We start from the raw sequence: 19,648 nt of genomic DNA, 5'->3' as shown, positions 1-19,648 counted from the left end.
GAGCCAGTTGAAGGTACCGTACCACCTGCATCTCATTTTGTACCAAGAAAAACCGAGGAATTCACAGAATCCATCTCACATTCTTTTCTGTTCCTTAGCATTAATAGTAACTATAGAAACCTCACATCCTGCGTGCAACTTGTACCTGAAGCATGTGAACAGACCCCCTCCCTTTTTTTATTATCCAGAAGATAAAGAGAAAAGCTTATTCAACACTCAAAAGTTTCAAATGGAACAAACTAATCTTTATATTAACAAGTTACATGTATAGTGGAGGTAAATGGAACTGTAGGTACATTTCCAGATCGTGAACATGTCTTTCTCTATCTACATAGCAAGTCTGTGTGTGCTCATACGTCTTCAGCCTATGCATTATGAATTGTTCAGGACATGCATTAAAGTTTCATCTCCTTATTTGATTCAATGAAATGCAACCAGGTGAGGGAGCGCCTCCAGAAGATGGGTCCTTTCCAGCCCATGAACATCTTCCTGCGTCAGGAGATCGATCGGATGAAGAGGGTCATAGTTCTGGTCCGAAACACCCTGACGGACCTCAAGTTGGCCATCGATGGGACCATAATCATGAGCGAGAATCTGCGGGATGCCCTGGATTGCATGTATGATGCGCGCATTCCTGCACGCTGGAAGAAGGTTGGTTAAGAAAATTGCCTGGAATTAAAATACTTAGACTGAACTCACTGTGCCCGTAATGTGGCGTCACTCATAGTAATTTACTTGCAGACTTTCAAACACATCACAACAAAAGCAGATCAGCACTCTTCATCTATTTGCCTCTGTCAGTATCACCTGCATTGACCATGTCGTCATCTTTTTAATTCTACTGAAAGCTTTTAATGTCCACTGCTTTCAATAAGGAATGCTAACAAGCCATTTTAGGGAGCCTTCAGGCACAATTTAATATCTCAAAGATCTTTTTATTACTATGCAGATATAGTTTCTCTGATGTTATTTGTTGTCCTCAAGTAAATCAAAGGTTTGTTTCCAATAACATCAGATATGTCCTGCTAGCTAAAAGAAAGCTCGTTATCATCGTTCAGCCTCTAATTTCTTTTTTAGGCCACACTGATGCTCCTAACTTACCTTTTATTTATATAGCTACTTTACTTTAAAAAAATGTAGCAGACAAATCCATTTCTGTGATGAATGAATCTCTCAAACTTAGTTGACAAATTTGCTGGAATATTGAGAGAGGGGGAGCAAGAGGAAAACAACAAAGAAGAATGACTCGTCATGACTTTTCCTGTATCTCATAGCGGAATTGTTTGGTTGGCATTCAAGCCGAGCTCTCACAAACATTGCATCATTAGAATAATATAGACTCGAATGTCTTCCTGGCTGGGATCCAGAGTTTTTTCTACCTGCAGTGCTATCTTCTTTTGGCCCATTTGCCTCCACTCTGCTCTGCTTTGTTGTCTTTTTTTTTTTATTCTACCATGCTGAATTCTTTCTTTTTCTCTTGCCACACTGTCTTCTCCTGTGATCCATTGGGATTTCAGTTTCCTGTGTTGCGTTGTAATGTTTTGTTCGTGTCGCTGTTTGTCTTTATTTTTCAGGCATCGTGGGCCTCCAGCACCCTGGGGTTTTGGTTCACAGAGTTGCTTGAGCGGAACCGGCAGTTCCAGGCTTGGATCTTTGAAGGGCGGCCCAACTGCTTCTGGATGACAGGCTTCTTCAACCCGCAGGGCTTCCTGACAGCCATGAGACAGGTACGCACGGCATCAGGCTACCCACCTACTTAACCACTGCGGGGGAGGGGACCAGATGGCACGCAGAGGGAGAAGCAGGCACACGGCCACATTGACACTCACACATGCATGTATACACACACACACACACACAGGAAAGCAAGCACAATCACACTGCACACACTCTGTTTTCCAATTTATATTAATGTGCAGGGATTGAATACCACAGAGGAATGTTTAACCGTAATTCATCCAGATCTCAAGTCATGTCCATGATGTTAGGACTCATTGTTCTTATATATTATAAAATCCAAAAATGTATCTAGATTTATAGGGAGCATAAAAAAAGACATTGGATTACATAATATGCATCTCAGAGCAAGCACTCTTTAGTTAACAATTTATATGTTATAATATATTTATACTGTACTTTTTCTTTTAACTTGAGGCTCAGCTAGTGCATTTGCATTTCTCCCAGTTTTTCAATGTAAGCATTTTCTGTCTTGTCCTTTGTGCCTTTTTTGCTGCAGGATAGACGACAACTTTTAAAATTCTGGTGAAACCAGTACCAGCGATCTGGGGAGCAAAACAAAAAATGAGCCTTTGACATTGTGTTAAATATGACCTCTTATCTTATACAAAGAGGATGAGCTGATGTTTAATTTCCTACAACAGGCATCCAGTTAACTCAAGGACACAAACTTCATGAGTTTCATGAATGATTGGAATTCAATACAGATGTTCACACTTTAAATACTTTGTTTATACTGGCCAATAAGGCTTCCACCCTTTTGGGGAGCTCTTGCTTTTATCCTGAGACCTACAACATCTATTTGAATTTTTTTAGTATTTAACACATTGAGGTCTTTTTATACAGTAACACTGAGATAGAGACGCATGATGGTGCAGTGGATAAGACACTGTTTTTGTGTGAGACATCCCTAGTTGCTCCAGAGGCATGCGACCTCTGACATATACAGCAATTGTAAGTTGCTCTGGATAAAAGACAAAAAACAAATCAATTTACTTTGCAATTTGCGCAGTAGTAGGAAAAGGACATCATTTATTATTGGTGTCAGTTTTGCACATCTGACTGCCTTCTAATGTAATGCATTCCATTGTAGAAAATCCCAGTTGCCTGCTCAGTCAGAGAAAATATCATGGATGCAGATGTCTGTATTTTACTGAGCAGGGATTTGTTGGACGTCTGTGTTAGTTCCCAAATATAGCCATCATTTCCTCTCACTGAGCTTGTACAGTATACTGCTTTCTCGGGAGAGATGCTGCAGCTTTTGTAGTGGCATCACAAACCGTATACAGGGTGCTTTGATTCTGTGTAAGCCTGAAATTCTTGGCATGTTTTTATAATCTGTCCTCTGTGCGTCTGTCCTTCGTATTTATCATTCTTTATCTGGTCAATTTTGCCAAATAAGATTTTTTTTTCTCCTTCAAAATGAGCATAAAATGACTGAGGGGATACACACACACATTTAATTTATTTAGTGTGCACTCTGCTCTCGCTCTTTTTGAGTTGTATTGGATTTATTTTCTTTCTGTTGGCATAGCATCTCACAAAACGACGACATTGGTGGAGTACACTTCTCTACCCTACTCAGTGCTTTTTTTTATTGTATTGTCTCTTTTACAGCCTTGTTATGAAAATAGATTTTTTTTGCGTGCAAAACAGATGCCAAATGTCAGCTCTGTCATGCATGCTTACTGCCTTGTCAAACTGCCCACATTGCTGCATAAACCTATGGATTTCTCCATGCATCTGCAGGAGATCACCCGGGCCAACAAGGGCTGGGCCCTGGACCGCATGGTGCTGTGCAACGAGGTGACCAGGTGGATGAAGGACGACGTCACCCAGCCCCCCGCAGAGGGAGTGTACGTCTACGGCCTGTACCTGGAGGGAGCCGGCTGGGACCGCCGCAGCTGCAAACTCATCGACTCCAAGCCCAAAGTCCTATTCGAGATGATGCCCGTGATCAGGATGTATGCTGAGAACAATGGTGAGCTTTACTGTGTGAGAGTGGATTTTGATGATGAGTCTGAATTGAAAACTCTACTCTGACAATGTAAAAGCTTTAATCCTGGCTCTTTTCTGTATCAGGATCAGTCTCTGTCTCTCCTCCTCAACATTTACATCCTACGCAATCACTCAGAATGGATAGACGTAACATTTAAATGTCAAGCAGACTAAGTGCTATTTATTTTGTCTGGGAATAGATTACCGGCAGTATGTGGCACAGTGTTTGTTCTGGATAAGACCAGACTATATTCAGGCAGGCAGCAGAGACGGGCCCCATTTGGATGCCTGCAAGCAAGGCTGCCTGGGAAATGAATTAATGATCCAATGATACGTGTAATGCGGTTTGTTTACACCATGTCCCCTCCCAGCTTTTCCCACAAGAAGCCTGCCTGCTGGGTGTCTGTGTTTGTGTGTGTGTCAGTTCAACACATGTGAGTCTTGAAAACTGCTCTACTTAATTGTGAGATTAATTTGATCCCTGTGTATATCATCGCTGAAGACTGACTCGACAATGGCTGCTTTTTTGCTTGTGAAAATTAGGGTTTTTATGCTGATGGGTGGGCTGTTGAAGAACACTCAAGTAGCGCTCCAGCATGTTGTCACTGACGGGCTGACAACAAACCAGCTACCAAGCTTACTGCTTAAGACCCAGCACGTAAGGTGGTGCTGTGGGAGCGGTGGGACATAACCACCTGTTCTGCCAAGAGTTACTGATTGATTTGAGCAGGATTTTTTCGCTGTGTTAAACACAGCTGGGTCTCTCATTGGCATCTCCACACTGATTTAAATGTTTCATTGACTTAAAATAATTTTATGTATAAAGATGTTTTAATTATGACTTTAACGAAGAGACAATTGTGCCAGCTGTTGCTGTTTTCTATTAGTTTTTATCAAAAATGAGTTGCTGTGTTAAGAGTTTCTTCTTTAGCAGTGTGCATGAAGTGACACTTTCCTGTGTTTCAGGTGCGAAGGATTCGCGCCTCTACTCCTGTCCAATCTACAAGAAGCCAGTTAGGACCGACATGAATTACATCGCAGCTGTAGCCCTGAAGACTTCCCTTCCTCCAGAATACTGGATCCTACGGGGTGTGGCACTCCTCTGTGACGTCAAATGATCGCTTCATGTTGAGAAACACTGACTGGTTATAAAAGAGGTGGTATTACGGTTTTTGGCTTTTTCCCTCTCCTTTATTGAGTTATATATCTTTTTTGTGCATGTACTAGGTTAGTAAAGTGAAAAAGCTCAAAGTCCACCCCAAAGGGAGTGGCCATCTCGCACAGAAAACACTGCTTGAAAACAGCTCGTTTGTAGTCCAGCCTTTACTTCCCTTTCTTTTGACGTCACAATGAAAATACGTGTCATAATGCTCGTCCGACATGCCCTCAAAAACACCGAGTTGCAGCACACCTCTCCTCTCCCTTCCAAACACTAACTACCCTCCAAGCAGTCAATGGACATGAAGTTGTTACTGTGATGTAGAGACAGAGCTCAGTTAAAACTTTATGGATGAAAGATACTTTTGTTACAGATTAATAACTGACCACTCTGAAACTCTTGCTCCAGTCCAAATTGCCAACCTGGTCAGCAACATGTAGCCTACAGCTGAATCGAAGCTGTTTACCGTCTTTTCGCTGACCCGCCTTTCTCTGCTTCCGATTGGCTATTACCGGCCTTTCGCTGACCTGCCCTTCTCTGCTTCTGAGCTAGTAGTCCTTAACTAGGAACTGCGCGTGTGCAACTCCCAACAAAGATCATTTAGAGACAAGATCTATCACTCCATAGCTAAAACAAAGCCTTCAACACAGGGTGAAAAGAGGAATACAGCAATGTGCAGTATGACAATAAATATGGTGTTTTTTGAAAATGAAACCATGTAAACCTGTTCTGATACAACGCCTAAATAGGCTTTTGAACCTGAAAATGAGCATAATACCACCTCTTTAACTTCCCATCAGTCCTGTGCCCAATGTCCTAGAGCATGCAGGGTAAACATCTGTTACCATGGCTACCACTATGTTGTTTTTTTAAGACTCAGCTGTGTACTTTGTTTCTATTACAAAGTAGGAAGATGTGACAGAGTAGGGGGGCCAGTGCTGAAACATGCAGTTCATGTTACTGTGCAGATAATGTCAGGAGCTGAGGTCAAATAATGTTTTTAGTCCAGTCAACACAAGGTCAAACATCATGTCAGTGTTGTCCGTTTTACTTTTGGTCAAAGGAGACAAAGACAGCTGTAGTGTAATAACTGAAGTTCAGCTATAAATGTCTGAATTCCTCATCTTGTGTAATTTCTGTATTATTAGAGTTTGGTCTTCTGCTAGCTGTGTTTGACATGTAATACGTACCATAACAGAAACTATTTTTAGATCACAATGAAGATGATAGTCAGGTTTTCTTTTTTTTTCTCCTTACAATTATGTCCAATATGCAAAGGAATTATCTTTTTATTCACCATATTGAGTGTACTTACCCTGGTTGTCTCTATTCCTACTTTTCAAAACTGAAATGTTTGCCTCTTAAAATGGAAACAGCAGTGTGAAACTGTGCTGCTTCACTGAATGATTCAACTTTGGCCCAGATAAGTCTAGACATATTATATCTGTCCATCTGCTCACCAGGAGCATTGCCCAATGTCAAGTATGTACCATGTTCCTAAAGACAAAATCATATTGAACCAGAGTGGACTCATTCTAGATCATGGGAGCCACATATTTGATTGATCAATCCAGTGTGCAGGGATATTTTCCCCATACTGTGCACTTCACAGGACACCCCTGTCATGTGTTTTATATTTTTTTAAAGAACCAGGGCCAATAATAGCACTCAATAGAACTGAAATACATAGAAATTTTAATGAAGTTTTTACAAAAAACAAAGGCATCATCAATACATCAAAACACTTTTTTGGTAGTATTTTCTTTTGTTACAAAACCACCGTACCATATGCACTCTAAAGCTACCCTGTACACAGATCAGGCTTGGGTTTCCCAAATTATAATCTTGACACTAAAATCATCTTTATCCCTTTGTTATCCAGTAGTTTGACTCTAACGGCTCTGATCCTTTCAACCTTGTCTGAACAGCAACCGACACCTGATTTTCCATTTTCAGCAGGCATTGCCAAATCAGACCTATGGCATAAAGACTAATATTGTTAGTTTTGTGTAAACAGTCAATGAAGACAAGATAATTTAAGTGCAAAGACAGCTGTGGTGAAACTTGGCCCTGCATGAATATCACAATATATTCATAGATTATTTTTTTATGCTTTTTCCTTGTATGGGCCATCTGTAAAATACATCCAAGACTTCTTGCTTCTGCAAGGTTGAAGAGTTATATACACGTATGTATGTCTCCTTGTTGGCTGCCTGTTTTTACACAGGACCAGCTTCTCCTTTGCAACAGGGGTCATGCACTTTTCCTTAGTAACATCTGTCCTTAGATTTCATTCTGATATCAGATGTTCCTTCTGATGCCTTTTGTATCACTTTAAATTAAGTTGGGGACACGCAAACTTCCTTATATCCATAACACCAGCATGTCTTTAAATAAATTACCATTGTTTACTCTCAAGAGGCCTTGATGTTTTTGTTTCCACTCTTGGTTTCCCTTCTTTTCACTGTATAGTACATCGTTTGAAATCCAAAATGTACTGTCACATGAACAGAACATAGATTCTGTTTTCGGTGTACCTGGCTGTAAAAGAGTATTTTACGGCAAAGAGACTGCTAAGGGCCTCCAAGAACTGAGTCAGAATATTAATTTAGACCATTTCAGATTCTCCACTGTGGCTTTTCTAAATCCAACATTCTTATGACATTATATTTCTGGGGTTATTGCCTACTTGCTGTACATGCTACACTTACAGTTACATAAGTGACAAAATGTATATTACAGCTGTGGCATAGGTAACTTGCAATGCAACATTAAAATCAGATTTTTATCTACCTCACAGCGCAGATCTGATTCCTTCGTGCCTCACACTTTGTTTCGGTTACAACAGCATTGAGGACATCTGTTCTTTGTGCCTGTCTAAAGTCCAGCATTATCTGAGCCAATCTTACGGCATTACATTCCCTTGGGACAGTGAGCGGGTCATCTCTGTGTGAACAAAGTAAGTCTTGAGCTCTCCTTTGCCCTTGACGTTGATGATGCCTCTACAAGAGCACATGTAGCCCAGGGTCAGAAGGATGCGACTCGTCTCCTCCGTCACCTACAGGGAGAACCAGATGGGTAACGTCCATTTTGCTTATCTCACACGATTGAATTAAATTCCTGCTGGCAAACATACTCAGCTCTTCAAATGAATACATTTTCAAGAGCTGAGGAAAATTCTCAAGTAACAAGTTCTTGTATACTTGGCATGCTGCTCAGCATCACCAGAACTCTTTTGCATTTTAGCAGACAAAATCAAGATTTAAGTTGGATTTGAAGTATGTGTCTAAACCCTAAACTTTGCAAAAATACGTGTCCCACAGCTTCTGCATTAAATTCAATTTGTATATTAAAAACTTAAAAATAACAGAGCAGCCTACTGCAGTTTCCAGAGAACGAAGTAGTACTTCTGGGATTTAAAATTAGGAAACATCAGTAAAATCAACATAGGATGGGAAATAGCTGTGCACTACCTCAGAACTGCAAGTGAAAGCAGTTTGCTCTATCAAATGTGTACAGGCTTTGAAGTGTAATACAGTCCTCTGAAGACTGAATGAGACCCACAGCCACATGCAGGTGAAAAACCATTACGTCTTATCAGCGCTCAGGTGGGGTGCGATGATAAGATTTAAAGGAGTCACATGACGTTGAGACTGCTACCACAAACAGCATGAGTAGAGGGGATGAGTAGTTTTATCTTTACAACGTCTACATACAAAATGGATCAGTGCTTCTGCTGCTTTGTGTTTGAAGTTGACAGTTTCAATGTGATGTTGGGCATATACAAAGAATGAGAGGTTTATTCTTGAATGCATCACAGAAGATGGTCATGGCTGGAGTTATTCTGTATTATTTTTAGCCAATGCTGTGAAAAAAAAAAACATTTTCATAGGATGTGTTGACATGCAGAATATCACTGGACATATCCCTTAATTACCTGTATTTTTCCTAGGACTCCAGTGCTGTCCATTCGGCTGGCTACATTCACTGTGTTCCCCCAGATATCATATTGTGGTTTTTGGGCTCCAATGACTCCAGCAATCACTGGACCATGGTTGATACCTGACAAAGGACGCGAAACAATCAGTGAACATTTCAGCTGTATATGTACAGGTTGTACTCAATAACTACATGGTCACATTTATGTTTTTTGATCTGAATGGGGAAATTACAGAACACAGGACACATGTTAAGAGACTTTTTCAAAAACGAAAATAAGGTAGCTACATCAGGAAACAGCAAGCACTTGTAAAAATGTCTTGTTTTTGATTTCTGATGTCACACTTGAACAATGTTGTTGGAAATGTATAAAAAAATCAATTTGACACAACTGATTAATTATTGAGTGCAGCCTGAGAGCAGCTCCAAAACGGTAAGAGTAAGAGACCTGCTGCTTTCAGAATAAACAAAAGGTTTTCACAAGATTTCATCAGAACATGAGATAAGTGGGGAAAACTAAATGTAGCTGAACTCTTATTCCCAACATTCTCAGCACCTCTGCTGAGCAGGCTCTGGAGCTTTTTACAGCACTGAGATGACCTCTATTCACTTTGGCTTCTGAGTCAATCTACACAAGTGCGTAGGCAGCAAACACAGGCGCACGGCCAGAGGTTTGGGCCGGTCCCAGTGGGTGGAGTCTTGTATCTCTCTCTGATGGTAGCGTTTTAGGCCTATCTGGAAGCAGCAGGGATGTACAGTCACACACTGCTGAGTTAATGGAGCATCCCATGCTGTGATCTTCAAAGACAGGTTGAAGGTATCGAACTGTGACTCCAACCACACGCAGAGAGCTGGGACTTGCCCGCCTGCTTTCCTCCTCTATTCTCCCTCTGCTCTTTAATCCCTCTCTGCTGCCATGTTGCCATGACTATACCTATGTCTTGCTGCGAACAGCAGTTTATTTGGTTATTACTTAAACATGTACAAATCTCTCTCTGTTTCTATCAAGATAATTACATTACCCCCACGGCATAATGGTGCTCTAAAATAGAAAAAAATGTTATGCATAAAGGCTACAAGTCCGTAAACAACTTATCAACGGGGCATACAAAAAAGTAAACCGTGTTCTATTTTGAGGGAGTGATTCAAAGCAGCATAATAATAAGACATGGTCTCTGCCAATACAATATCAAGTCTGTAAGAGTTGCCACTCTCATCCAACAGCAGGGATATTGTCGCGCTCTCATATTTCATCTAATTCATCTGCTGCATTTTGATGTCGGACAAAGTCGCTTCCCTGCTGCTGAATTCTATTATATTTAAAGCACTTCACATTTTCCATGCTCACTATGTACTGAGCATCTTGCGGATGATGATGATGAATTCACGCTGCAGTCACTTTTTGAAAATGTTATGGTACAACAGGCAAAATGCAGTTAAACTGTGGGTAAGATGTTATTTGGAAAAGTTGTTGAACTCACTCTCACGGCACTTTTAAATGTCGCTTTCATGTGTAACTCACCAACTCTGAGTTTGAAGTCATTGAAGGAGTGTTTGTTGATAACATCCAGCTTCCCCACCAAGGCAAATGCAAACTCTAACATGGTCCCTATGTGCATGTACTGCCTGTCATGCTCCTGCGTAAAACAGTGAGGAACAGAACCAGTAACACATTCACTTCTAGTTAAATGTGATTTTGCTGCAGTCGCACAAAGTTCTGAGAAGTGACGTCAAAGACTTGGGGAATTAGATATGTTTGAAAATAACAAAAAGTATGTGTGATTTTAGTGTGTGTGAGTGTGTGTGTGATAGAGAGAGTGAGATGAGCCTACCTGTGATGTGTACTCAGGCCCAGGTGATGCGTTCAGTCCAGTGGCAGCCATGTAAGTGCTGCCAATGGTCTTGATCTTTTCCACACCGCTGAATTTAGGCTTGGACAGCAGCTGCACACACAAATGCAATCACAGTCCACACAACAGTTAAAACAAATGAGAAGCTTATAGAGGATGTACATGCAGCCATGTGCATATATGTAAAAAATATTCTTTATGCAGTTCCCCCCTGTCTGCCTGCCACTGAAAACCTCACAGAAAATTCAGATAGCATTACAAGAGGTTGTAGCTTGCACATGAGATGCATAATTCAGTGTCCGATCATATAGTGCTAGAAAATCACTGAACCCTGCTGGAGGAGATACACCCTGCTTTGTGTCTAGCATTCACGGTCCATGCGTATGATGCTGTGAAGTTTGGGAGGCTTATTTACCTCATCAAAATCAGCAATGATCTCGTTGAGGAGCCTGAGGCACTCTAATCCTTCTTTGTTGACGTCAGATTCGGTGTAGAACTCTTTAAAGTCTGGGATGGAGGCGAACATGACACACACCAGGTCATAGGACTGGTGATACAGATCCTGTATGACAAAAAGCAGCGGACAAAAGACAGACATTTAGCTTGCACAGCTGAAAAACAGTGGTCTAAAACTGATAAACCACAGACTTAATATGGATGAAATGCAGATGAAACAATTCTGATGTATTATTTCAAGCTAAGCACGATGAAATAAATCTCTGATTTGAATCGTGAGTGTGTTTAAGCTAAAAAATTACTTGACAGCATTCTCAGACTTCAGTGGGAAAACGGAAGCAGGCAAAACAAGTGATAAACCATACAAACGGCAGTGAATCTAAAATCCATTACACCAGCAACTTGCTCCTGAATCCTGTTCAATTGCAGGAATAGAGTAGTCGAGTAGAGACTCTTCATTCAGATTTTTTTTTGTAGCAAATGCAGTATCCCCCATTTTAAACTACCATGACCTCCAGGATGCCACGTCCTCTAAACTTTCTAAGATGTAAAACTTTATTTTTCACAGTTCGCACTGTGAGAAGCACTCAGGGGATATAACAGGATTCAGAATGATAAATGAGGAAAATCTCACAGGCAAGTCAGTAAATTCATCTAGTCAGTGTCTCCCAATGTTTTGTCATCACTGTAAGTAATTAATCATTCCTATACTAAATCACAGGAGCCAGTTCCATTTTAAAAGTTTTCATTTTGAACAAAGCACTACCTGAAATTTCAAACTCTCTCCAAAAAAAAAAACAATTACCAAAATCAAAGTACTTTCCATTCACCACCAAGCATTTTTTAATGTACTTTTAGAACCTCATCTCTCTACTGTACATTCTGGGTTTGGATACTTAACATTTCCTGCATAAACTCTTCCATTAAACTGATTGGCTAAAGCCCAACTAAAATATCCAATGTATGTCTTATAATATTAATACCCATTCTGATTTTTAAGTAGATCAAAAAAATCAACATAATTAGTAGCAAATAAATAAAACATGTACATAATTCAGATCTATTGTATTGACTTGAAACATGGATTATCTTTGAGGTAAGCTGCTTTTGCAATGCCTCATCAGAGCTAATGAATTAATGTAATGGATTTTGCCATTTAGCCAGTGGCACTGCAAGACCTCTGTGAAACCACAATGCATCAGTCCTACAGCCGTTTGTCAAAACAGAACTTACATCATCCTTCATATCCCTAAGAAGAGAGGACATAATAAATGCCTACCTCATTCTTCCAGTTGCGCGCCAGGAAATGTTCTGCAACGTGCGCAGGCAGGACATTCTCCAACAAAACCCGGTTGAGGTTCTCCATCGTTTCAATCTCCTCGCACTCCTTCTTGAACTTGTTCTTCCACAGAAAGTCTAACCTACAGTAATATTCATTCTGTTACAAGAGGACACAGAGGTGAAGAGACTGAAGGTACAGCTGTACTGCTTGCTTCCATCAAGTCACAGAGAAAAATAGACACAATAGAAGTGTGGATTTCACCAAGGATTAAAGAAAATGTGACGTTGAAAAGAACGAGCTACACCTTTGTTCCACATGCACCTTCCATCAAGAAAGACAGAAATACAGTGATGGTTAAATCACATAAATGAATAGCTACAAAAACATGATTACCAGCATTATATTAACAAGACTTTTCAAAGAACACAGCGCTAGGAAATCCTAGGGCTGAAAGATTTGGGGGAAAAGTTTTCAGCCCGATGTTGTGATTATGATTTGATTTTTTTTAATTGTAAAAGTTTTGCTAAAGTTCAATATTCACTGCCAGTCTATTTTTGACTGAAGCGCCAAGCAACACAGAGCAGATGAACTAGAACGGCATACAAAATCTTAAATTAAATAAAACACCTTTTGCTCATTCCCGATCATACATCAACAGTTAAAAACAGACAAAAAAAAAAAAAGAAACGTTTTACTACCTAGCTACTTAACCATGGTAGAAGCACAAAAAACAAGGACAACTGAACAAATAAGCAAAATCTGAACAAGTCCGCAAAGTCAGACAGGCAAAACGCTCTTATTCTGAAATGCTCCAAGTGGATAAGTAACGTTAGCCTGCAGAGAGCGGAACGGGCTCACAGAGAGCTGTTGTCCGTAGTGGAAGCACACAAAATGACAAATTAACAACACGTCAACAACGTAGGGCAGGCTAAACGCTCCGCTGCTGAAACACTTCCGTGTGAGTTGACGCTAGACAAAACCGCGGTACAGCTGTGTCAGTTCGGCTGGCGCCATTATCCCACGTTTTCCTCTAGTTTCGTTTGTTGTAAAATGTACACGCCCTGTGCCAGCTCTGATTGGTGAGTAGGACCCATAGGAGAAGCATTGCGCTTGTGATTGGCGAGCAGGATTGTCATACAAGGACGGAGGAATGAATGAATTTATAACTGCACGAGTGTTTAAAACAGGTCAGATGCGCTGTATAATTAAGCTACATTTTAATCGGCATCTTCATGTTTAGCTAATCGCGTTCTTTCAAATCGCAGTTTCGATTTGAAAACGATTAATTGTTCAGCCCTAGGCAATCCAGAGAAAATGCTTCAGGGAAGGTAAGGAATGAGTTTCTTCAGTGAGAATATTGTGGGTACAATTTGTAACATTATTCTTGTACAGCCTTCTATGATTTCCCTAGTAATATCCATCATCAACTCCTCACTGTGCACTGGTTCCACCCTGTCTGAAAGCTGCCATAATCAAACCAACACTGAAAAACCCTGGTTTAGACTGCAATGATCACAACAACTACAGGCCAATTTCCACCTTACCATTCATATTGAAAAATCTGGAAAGGGTTGTTGCATCTCAACTACAGACCTACTTCAGTAAAAACAATCTCTTGGAAAAATTCCAGTCTGGCTTCAGACCCAGACACAGCACAGAAACTGCCCCGACTAAGATCACCAACGAGCTCCTCCGTGCAACAGATTCCGTTCTACTCTCCATTCTCATCCTCTTGGACCTCACAGCATCTTTTGACACCGTATCACTTCTCATCCTCATGGACCGCCTGGCCAATATAGGAATTGGGGGCACTGTCCATGAATGGTTTGCTTCCTACCTCTCAGGAAGGTCACAATATGTACAAATCCAAAACTACAGATCAGAAACCTCTGATCCACAATGGAGTACCGCAGGGTTCAGTGCTAGAACCACTATTATTTATCATCTACCTCCACCCTCTTGGCAACATCTTCCGGCACTACAACATCCATTTTCACTGTTATGCTGACGTTACACAGCTCTATCTGTCTACAAACCCCAGCTCCACACTCCCCTCCAGTACACTCATTGCCTGTCTACATGACATTCAGACATGGATGACAACAAATTACCTACATCTCAACAATAGTAAGACTGAGCTACTGCTCATTGGTTCAAAACCTACTCTGTCAAAAACCAACACCAGCTCACTCCCTATTATATGGAACCGCCATACCTGTCTCCACACAGGTTAAGAGCCTCGGTGTAATATTGGACAGTACCCTCTCTTACTCCAGCCATATCAATAACGTATCCCGGACTGCTTTTTTACACTTACAAAACATCTCCAGACTACACCCTACTCTAACTCAACACTCAATGGAAGTCCTAGTAAATGCCTTGGTCACATCACGAATTGATTACTGCAATGCAATTTTAGCAGGCATTCCTAACAAAGTCATTCATCGACTGCAACTCATCCAAAATGCTGCAGCAAGGATCATAACACGCTCCAAGTCCACAGAACATATCACTCCTCTGCTGATTCAACTACACTGGCTCCCTGTATCACAAAGGATAAACTTTAAAATATTGTTACTAACATTCAAAGCCCTCCACAATCTGTCTTCTACCTATCTCACTGACCTCATTCAGACCTACACTCCATCTCGTTCCCTGAGGTCTTCCACAGCAAGTCTTTTGACACTACCAACCATCAACCTCAGTACAATGGGTCAAGTCAAGTCAAGTTTATTTATAAAGCACATTTAAAAACAACCAGAGTTGACCAAAGTGCTGGACAAGTTATACAGAAGAAGACATAAAAAATAAAACCAGATAAATTAAAACAGGCCAAACAATTAATGACATACAGCAATAAGATATAGGGCCTTCTCCTATGCTTCACCCAAACTCTGGAACTCTCTCCCCACACATCCGTACAATGGACTCTATTACACGTTACAACGTTAAAACTGCGCTCAAAACTCATCTTTTTAAACTAGCATACTCACTGCAATAATGTACAACACTGATTCCCATTTTGACCATTGATGTTTTAAATTTTATTTTTCCTGTCGTTTTTTTTTCTATTTTTATGGTGCTATGTACTTTTGCGTCTTGTTGTAAAGTGCCATGAAAGGCGCCATCAAATAAAATTTATTATTATTATTTCCTGTTCCTCCAGATTATGTGAAGCGCTCACAGCTCAGGTGCTCTATGATGATGACTCTTATCAAATCAGTTCGTCATGCGCTGCTCAGGAACAGGCTTAAATAAAGATGCATCAACCAAAGGAGAAACATGTCTGTAAGATGATCTGATGGAAGAATGATCAAGCAGAGACAGTGTTATGATTTGATATTAGAAATACAATTACTTGCTACAGTCAGAGACAGAGAGAGGGGGAGGGTGGCACAAAGACAAAGTGTGTGTGAGACTGAGCAGATATTAATAAATGGCATCTGTTATTTTTTGCTGTACAGACAGTTGCACCTGGTGCCTTTTCATTGAGCTGGGGGACATTAGCAATTTGTCTTCTGCAAATATCCACTCAAACTCAGTCTACTTAATATTCATCCCTAGATTTGTGGCTCGATATCAAAATCCAGCAGCACTTACTGCAGGAAGTATATTACAAGTTCCCAACGGGGATTTATAGTGTCTCAACAGTTGTGCAAAATAACCCTTTTATATTTATTTAAATCACACAAAATAATGCATACAGCACACACAATGTACTGTTTGTCCACACTTGGAATGCCCAATTATTTTATTAGTATGAGTTTAGCGGTGGCATAACTGGTGGTGCTTTTGTTTACACCTGCATATCCACTCATGTAGTCAGTATGCTTTTTCAGATCAGTCCCTCACAGAGGGAAAAACAGTGTGCAGCAACCATGCTGTTATTTCAGTCCAGAGTAGAGCCCAGGGGATCAGCTGCATCCCATTTAATGATAAGCTCTGATATAAAACAGTGTTCTGAAAAATAGTGTATAAAATAGTGTTCTGCCCGTGTCTCCTCTCACTGACAGAGAGAGGATGGACCCTTCAAGTCTATTCTAAACCATACAACTAAAGTATGTATGCACAGAGTCACACATTGCATGCACTATATTGCCTACATGTACTGTGTTATCTACTGTATACCATTAGCTTAGAGTAAAAATGTGCACATCTGTGTAATGAAAATGTACAGAGTGTGACGCTGCGTTGATTAATGTTACTTTAAATACATGCAGTTGATATTGCTAGCTAAGACTGTACTGTAGCTCCGGAGCACAGTGGTGCCCCAGTTCTGATTCACTCCCAAGCACACTAAGTACCCTGCAGTGTAGCATAACCCCAAAATAGCCGGACTAAGAAGCACACAACTCTCCACAACGGCCAGTATCTGGTCCCTGCAGCTCCTTGCTCGTACAGCTCAAAAGGCCACGTGAGTAGCTTCAGACTTGGTGCATGTAAATCATTGCCCAGAGTGGCTGAAGGGAGGCCAGACAAACTGGTCTCATGATGCCTCTCTTGCACAGCTGCAGAAAAAGCTTGCATTCTCTACTGTCTTTTTCACCTGTTCAAGAGTCCATCTAGAAGCCCTCCCCCTGTTCTGAGGCAATAAAGGTAGATAGAAAGATATCAATAAAGCACTATCAGGAGTCAAATTTTGTCTGTATCTAAATCTAGATCTAGTTGCACAAAAGAAACATACATGGTGAGGACCCCAATGACCCGTGTGCAATCCCATGTTGCACCGCTTCTTGTGAAGTCGGGCATTACATCAAACTCAATCGTGTTCATGCCTGGGAGACTGTTAAGGGTCTAAGCGGAATGCCTCGCCAGGAGGAATGTGAGAGGTATGTAGATGATGCAGCATGAGCTTAGCAGCGACAAAGACCATTGTACATGGGAAAAATAGCCACTCCACATTGAGAGAAAACAAGAACAAATAAACAACTTCAACACGGTGGGGGAAAAAAAAACAAGAGTGCAATGGTAATGTTGATGTAAGAGCAAAGCTGCGGAGGGGAGAGTGTGCACAAGGCAGACAATAACGTCAGTCAAACCATTACAGTGTGGACTTACCTGTCTGGCAAGCACAAGCAGAGTGATGAAGAAGATAAAGAGGGAGATAGAGCCCATAGTCTTCAGGTCTTTGAGGACGCCAGGCCTTGAATGACAGAGAAAAAAAGGAAGAATGCGTTAGTGTGTGAAGAAAGACAGAGAAGACAAAAAAAAGATAAAGACAGTGATAAAGAGTGAAATGTACCCCCCCCCCCCCCAAAAAAAAGATAAAAGCCAAGAAGGGGATGCGAGTAAGAACATTTAATTAAAAATTCAGATTGCAATCAGCAGCCTATGACATGTCACACGAGTGGTTAGCAGACCATTTTATTCCCAGCTGTCACTCGGTTAAGACTGTCACTTCTGCTTTTGCTGTGACAAGAGCTTGTTTACTATTTGCATTCCGGTGGCTGAGCTTCCCTGCCGGGGTGCGTTCACAAGAAACATTTTCCAAGATGCAACAAACACTTAGACAGTGTTCACGATCTGCAAAGATTAAGCACTATAAATACACGGCAAGCTCTTGTGTTTCCACCATCATAACCCAAAAATTAGGACACCTGTCCAGGGCAGGATTAGGAACCCACCAAGCTACAGCTATTGTTTATTTATGTATTGTACTGTGCATGCATACATACAAATCTTGCTGCTGTACATGTTCATACACCTTAAAAGCACCATACTGTCTAAGCAATGTTAAAAATAGATTAAAAATGCACCTATAAGATAATTTAAAACTGCATGGAAACTGATTTTTCTTCATAGCACTCAAGTCTGGCAGTGAATGTGAAAAGATTCAAACAGGACTGTTGCATCCTAATTTCTGCAAGCACATTTAGCATATTAATGGACATTTACTCTTATCTAGGGCAGAGCTCAGCAGACAACAGAGCAAACAGCCTGTGAGTTCTGCACTCGCCTGGTTCATTATCGAATCAATTTTCTATACACAATCAATGGCAATGACTGAGGACAGACTGTTTCACATGAAGACAAATCGGAGATGGAACACACACAAACGGGAAGCACGATTTCATTTGTTTCTGATGAAAACTAGTAATAGTTAATAGACCCTGTGGGTCGCTGTGGGTTCCAAAAAGTTTTGTTCTGAATATTACATCCAAAAGACTTGTATTTGCAAGTAGGGCTTCCAGCAATGAATCAGAAAATGTAATTTTCGAGGTAAAACCACAATGGGTTCTGTTATAATGTACAAAGACGTATTACATTATTGGCTGTCTATGTAGCTCCAGGATTTGTCTGTACATATTGTCATCACTACAGTCTCTCTCGGATGCTCTGTTTAGGGAGACTTAATATTTTTTAGACTAGAATGTTCCCTGTTTAACCAATGTCAGAGGAGAATTATTAAAATGCTGTTTCTGTCTATCCAGTACAGAGACAAGTTAGGCTAGAGTTGTTAAAAAACGACAGCAGCCTCATTCTGTGAAAAGTGAAAACATGTGTATTCCAAAAAACTATAAATCTATCTCACATACAATGATGTACGTGTTATCTATTTTTCACATGTGTAGAAACAGAAACCAGATATTGTAGCTTTAAGAGCTGTGGGGTTGTTAATTGAACTATGGGCACAGTAAAAGCGTGCAGCATCTTTGTAATTCACATCCTGACAGCAAGGACGCCAGGTTTGCACACTGATGATGTAACTTTACTGTCAGGAAAACCATTTGATTCATTTACTGTATAAAACAGTGAAATTTCTTTCCACTAAATGCCTTCTAAAAAGGCATGGACTTCAGGTGTGGACACATGACTGAAAACAGCTAATACTCGTAGCATGTTGTACTATTCCTAGATATCTGAGAGTTCAGATATATAATAAATATCTGTCTTTTGGTTTCTGATTTTTTTTTTTCTCAAAGGAGAATACAGGATTGTGATTTACAGAGCACATTTGCAGTTGCAGAAAGAAATGTAATTAAATTTCAGATGGACTGTCAATTTAAAATAATAGATAGTATATTTCAAATAAAATCCTCTATACCCTCAATAATTACTAAAGATATAATAACGCTTATTTCAGTTACACAAACCTGATCATCATTCAGTACAGGCTGTGACATGCCACTGACATTTCATTGACCTTATAGAAAATAAGTGCCCTCTCTTTACACTAAAGCTGTAGGGAAAACACTGACTCGATGCAACATGACTGAGAAAGTGCAT

At 40.5% G+C, this 19,648-nt stretch overlaps 2 protein-coding genes across 3 annotated transcripts in view; one reads left to right on the top strand and one right to left on the bottom strand.

The window, feature by feature from the left end:
- dnah5 (dynein, axonemal, heavy chain 5) overlaps positions 1 to 5,007 on the top strand; it is a 111,582-nt gene extending 106,575 nt beyond the window's left edge. The window contains exons 84-87 of the mRNA XM_038711914.1: positions 439 to 651; positions 1,575 to 1,727; positions 3,487 to 3,718; positions 4,702 to 5,007. Coding sequence (XP_038567842.1) covers positions 439 to 651; positions 1,575 to 1,727; positions 3,487 to 3,718; positions 4,702 to 4,853 — 750 coding nt within the window. The 3' untranslated portion in view covers positions 4,854 to 5,007. The remainder of the gene's footprint in view (positions 1 to 438; positions 652 to 1,574; positions 1,728 to 3,486; positions 3,719 to 4,701) is intronic.
- Positions 5,008 to 6,572: 1,565 nt separating this feature from the next.
- The window catches only part of adcy2a (adenylate cyclase 2a), an 80,752-nt gene continuing 67,676 nt past the window's right edge, over positions 6,573 to 19,648 (bottom strand). For both annotated transcript variants that reach the window (XM_038711912.1, XM_038711913.1), the window contains 7 exons: positions 17,480 to 17,564; positions 12,419 to 12,577; positions 11,099 to 11,245; positions 10,666 to 10,776; positions 10,356 to 10,470; positions 8,832 to 8,956; positions 6,573 to 7,952 (listed from right to left, as the gene is read on the bottom strand). In XM_038711912.1, coding sequence (XP_038567840.1) covers positions 7,800 to 7,952; positions 8,832 to 8,956; positions 10,356 to 10,470; positions 10,666 to 10,776; positions 11,099 to 11,245; positions 12,419 to 12,577; positions 17,480 to 17,564 — 895 coding nt within the window. In that variant the 3' untranslated portion in view covers positions 6,573 to 7,799. The remainder of the gene's footprint in view (positions 7,953 to 8,831; positions 8,957 to 10,355; positions 10,471 to 10,665; positions 10,777 to 11,098; positions 11,246 to 12,418; positions 12,578 to 17,479; positions 17,565 to 19,648) is intronic.

The sequence above is a fragment of the Micropterus salmoides genome, unplaced genomic scaffold (assembly GCF_014851395.1).
Source record: "Micropterus salmoides isolate LMB-PRFRI ecotype aquatic unplaced genomic scaffold, ASM1485139v1 Ms_hic_scaffold_11, whole genome shotgun sequence".
NCBI lineage: Eukaryota > Metazoa > Chordata > Actinopteri > Centrarchiformes > Centrarchidae > Micropterus > Micropterus salmoides.
Note: the sequence above shows the minus strand (reverse complement) of the source record. Positions and strands in the feature narration are given on the sequence as shown.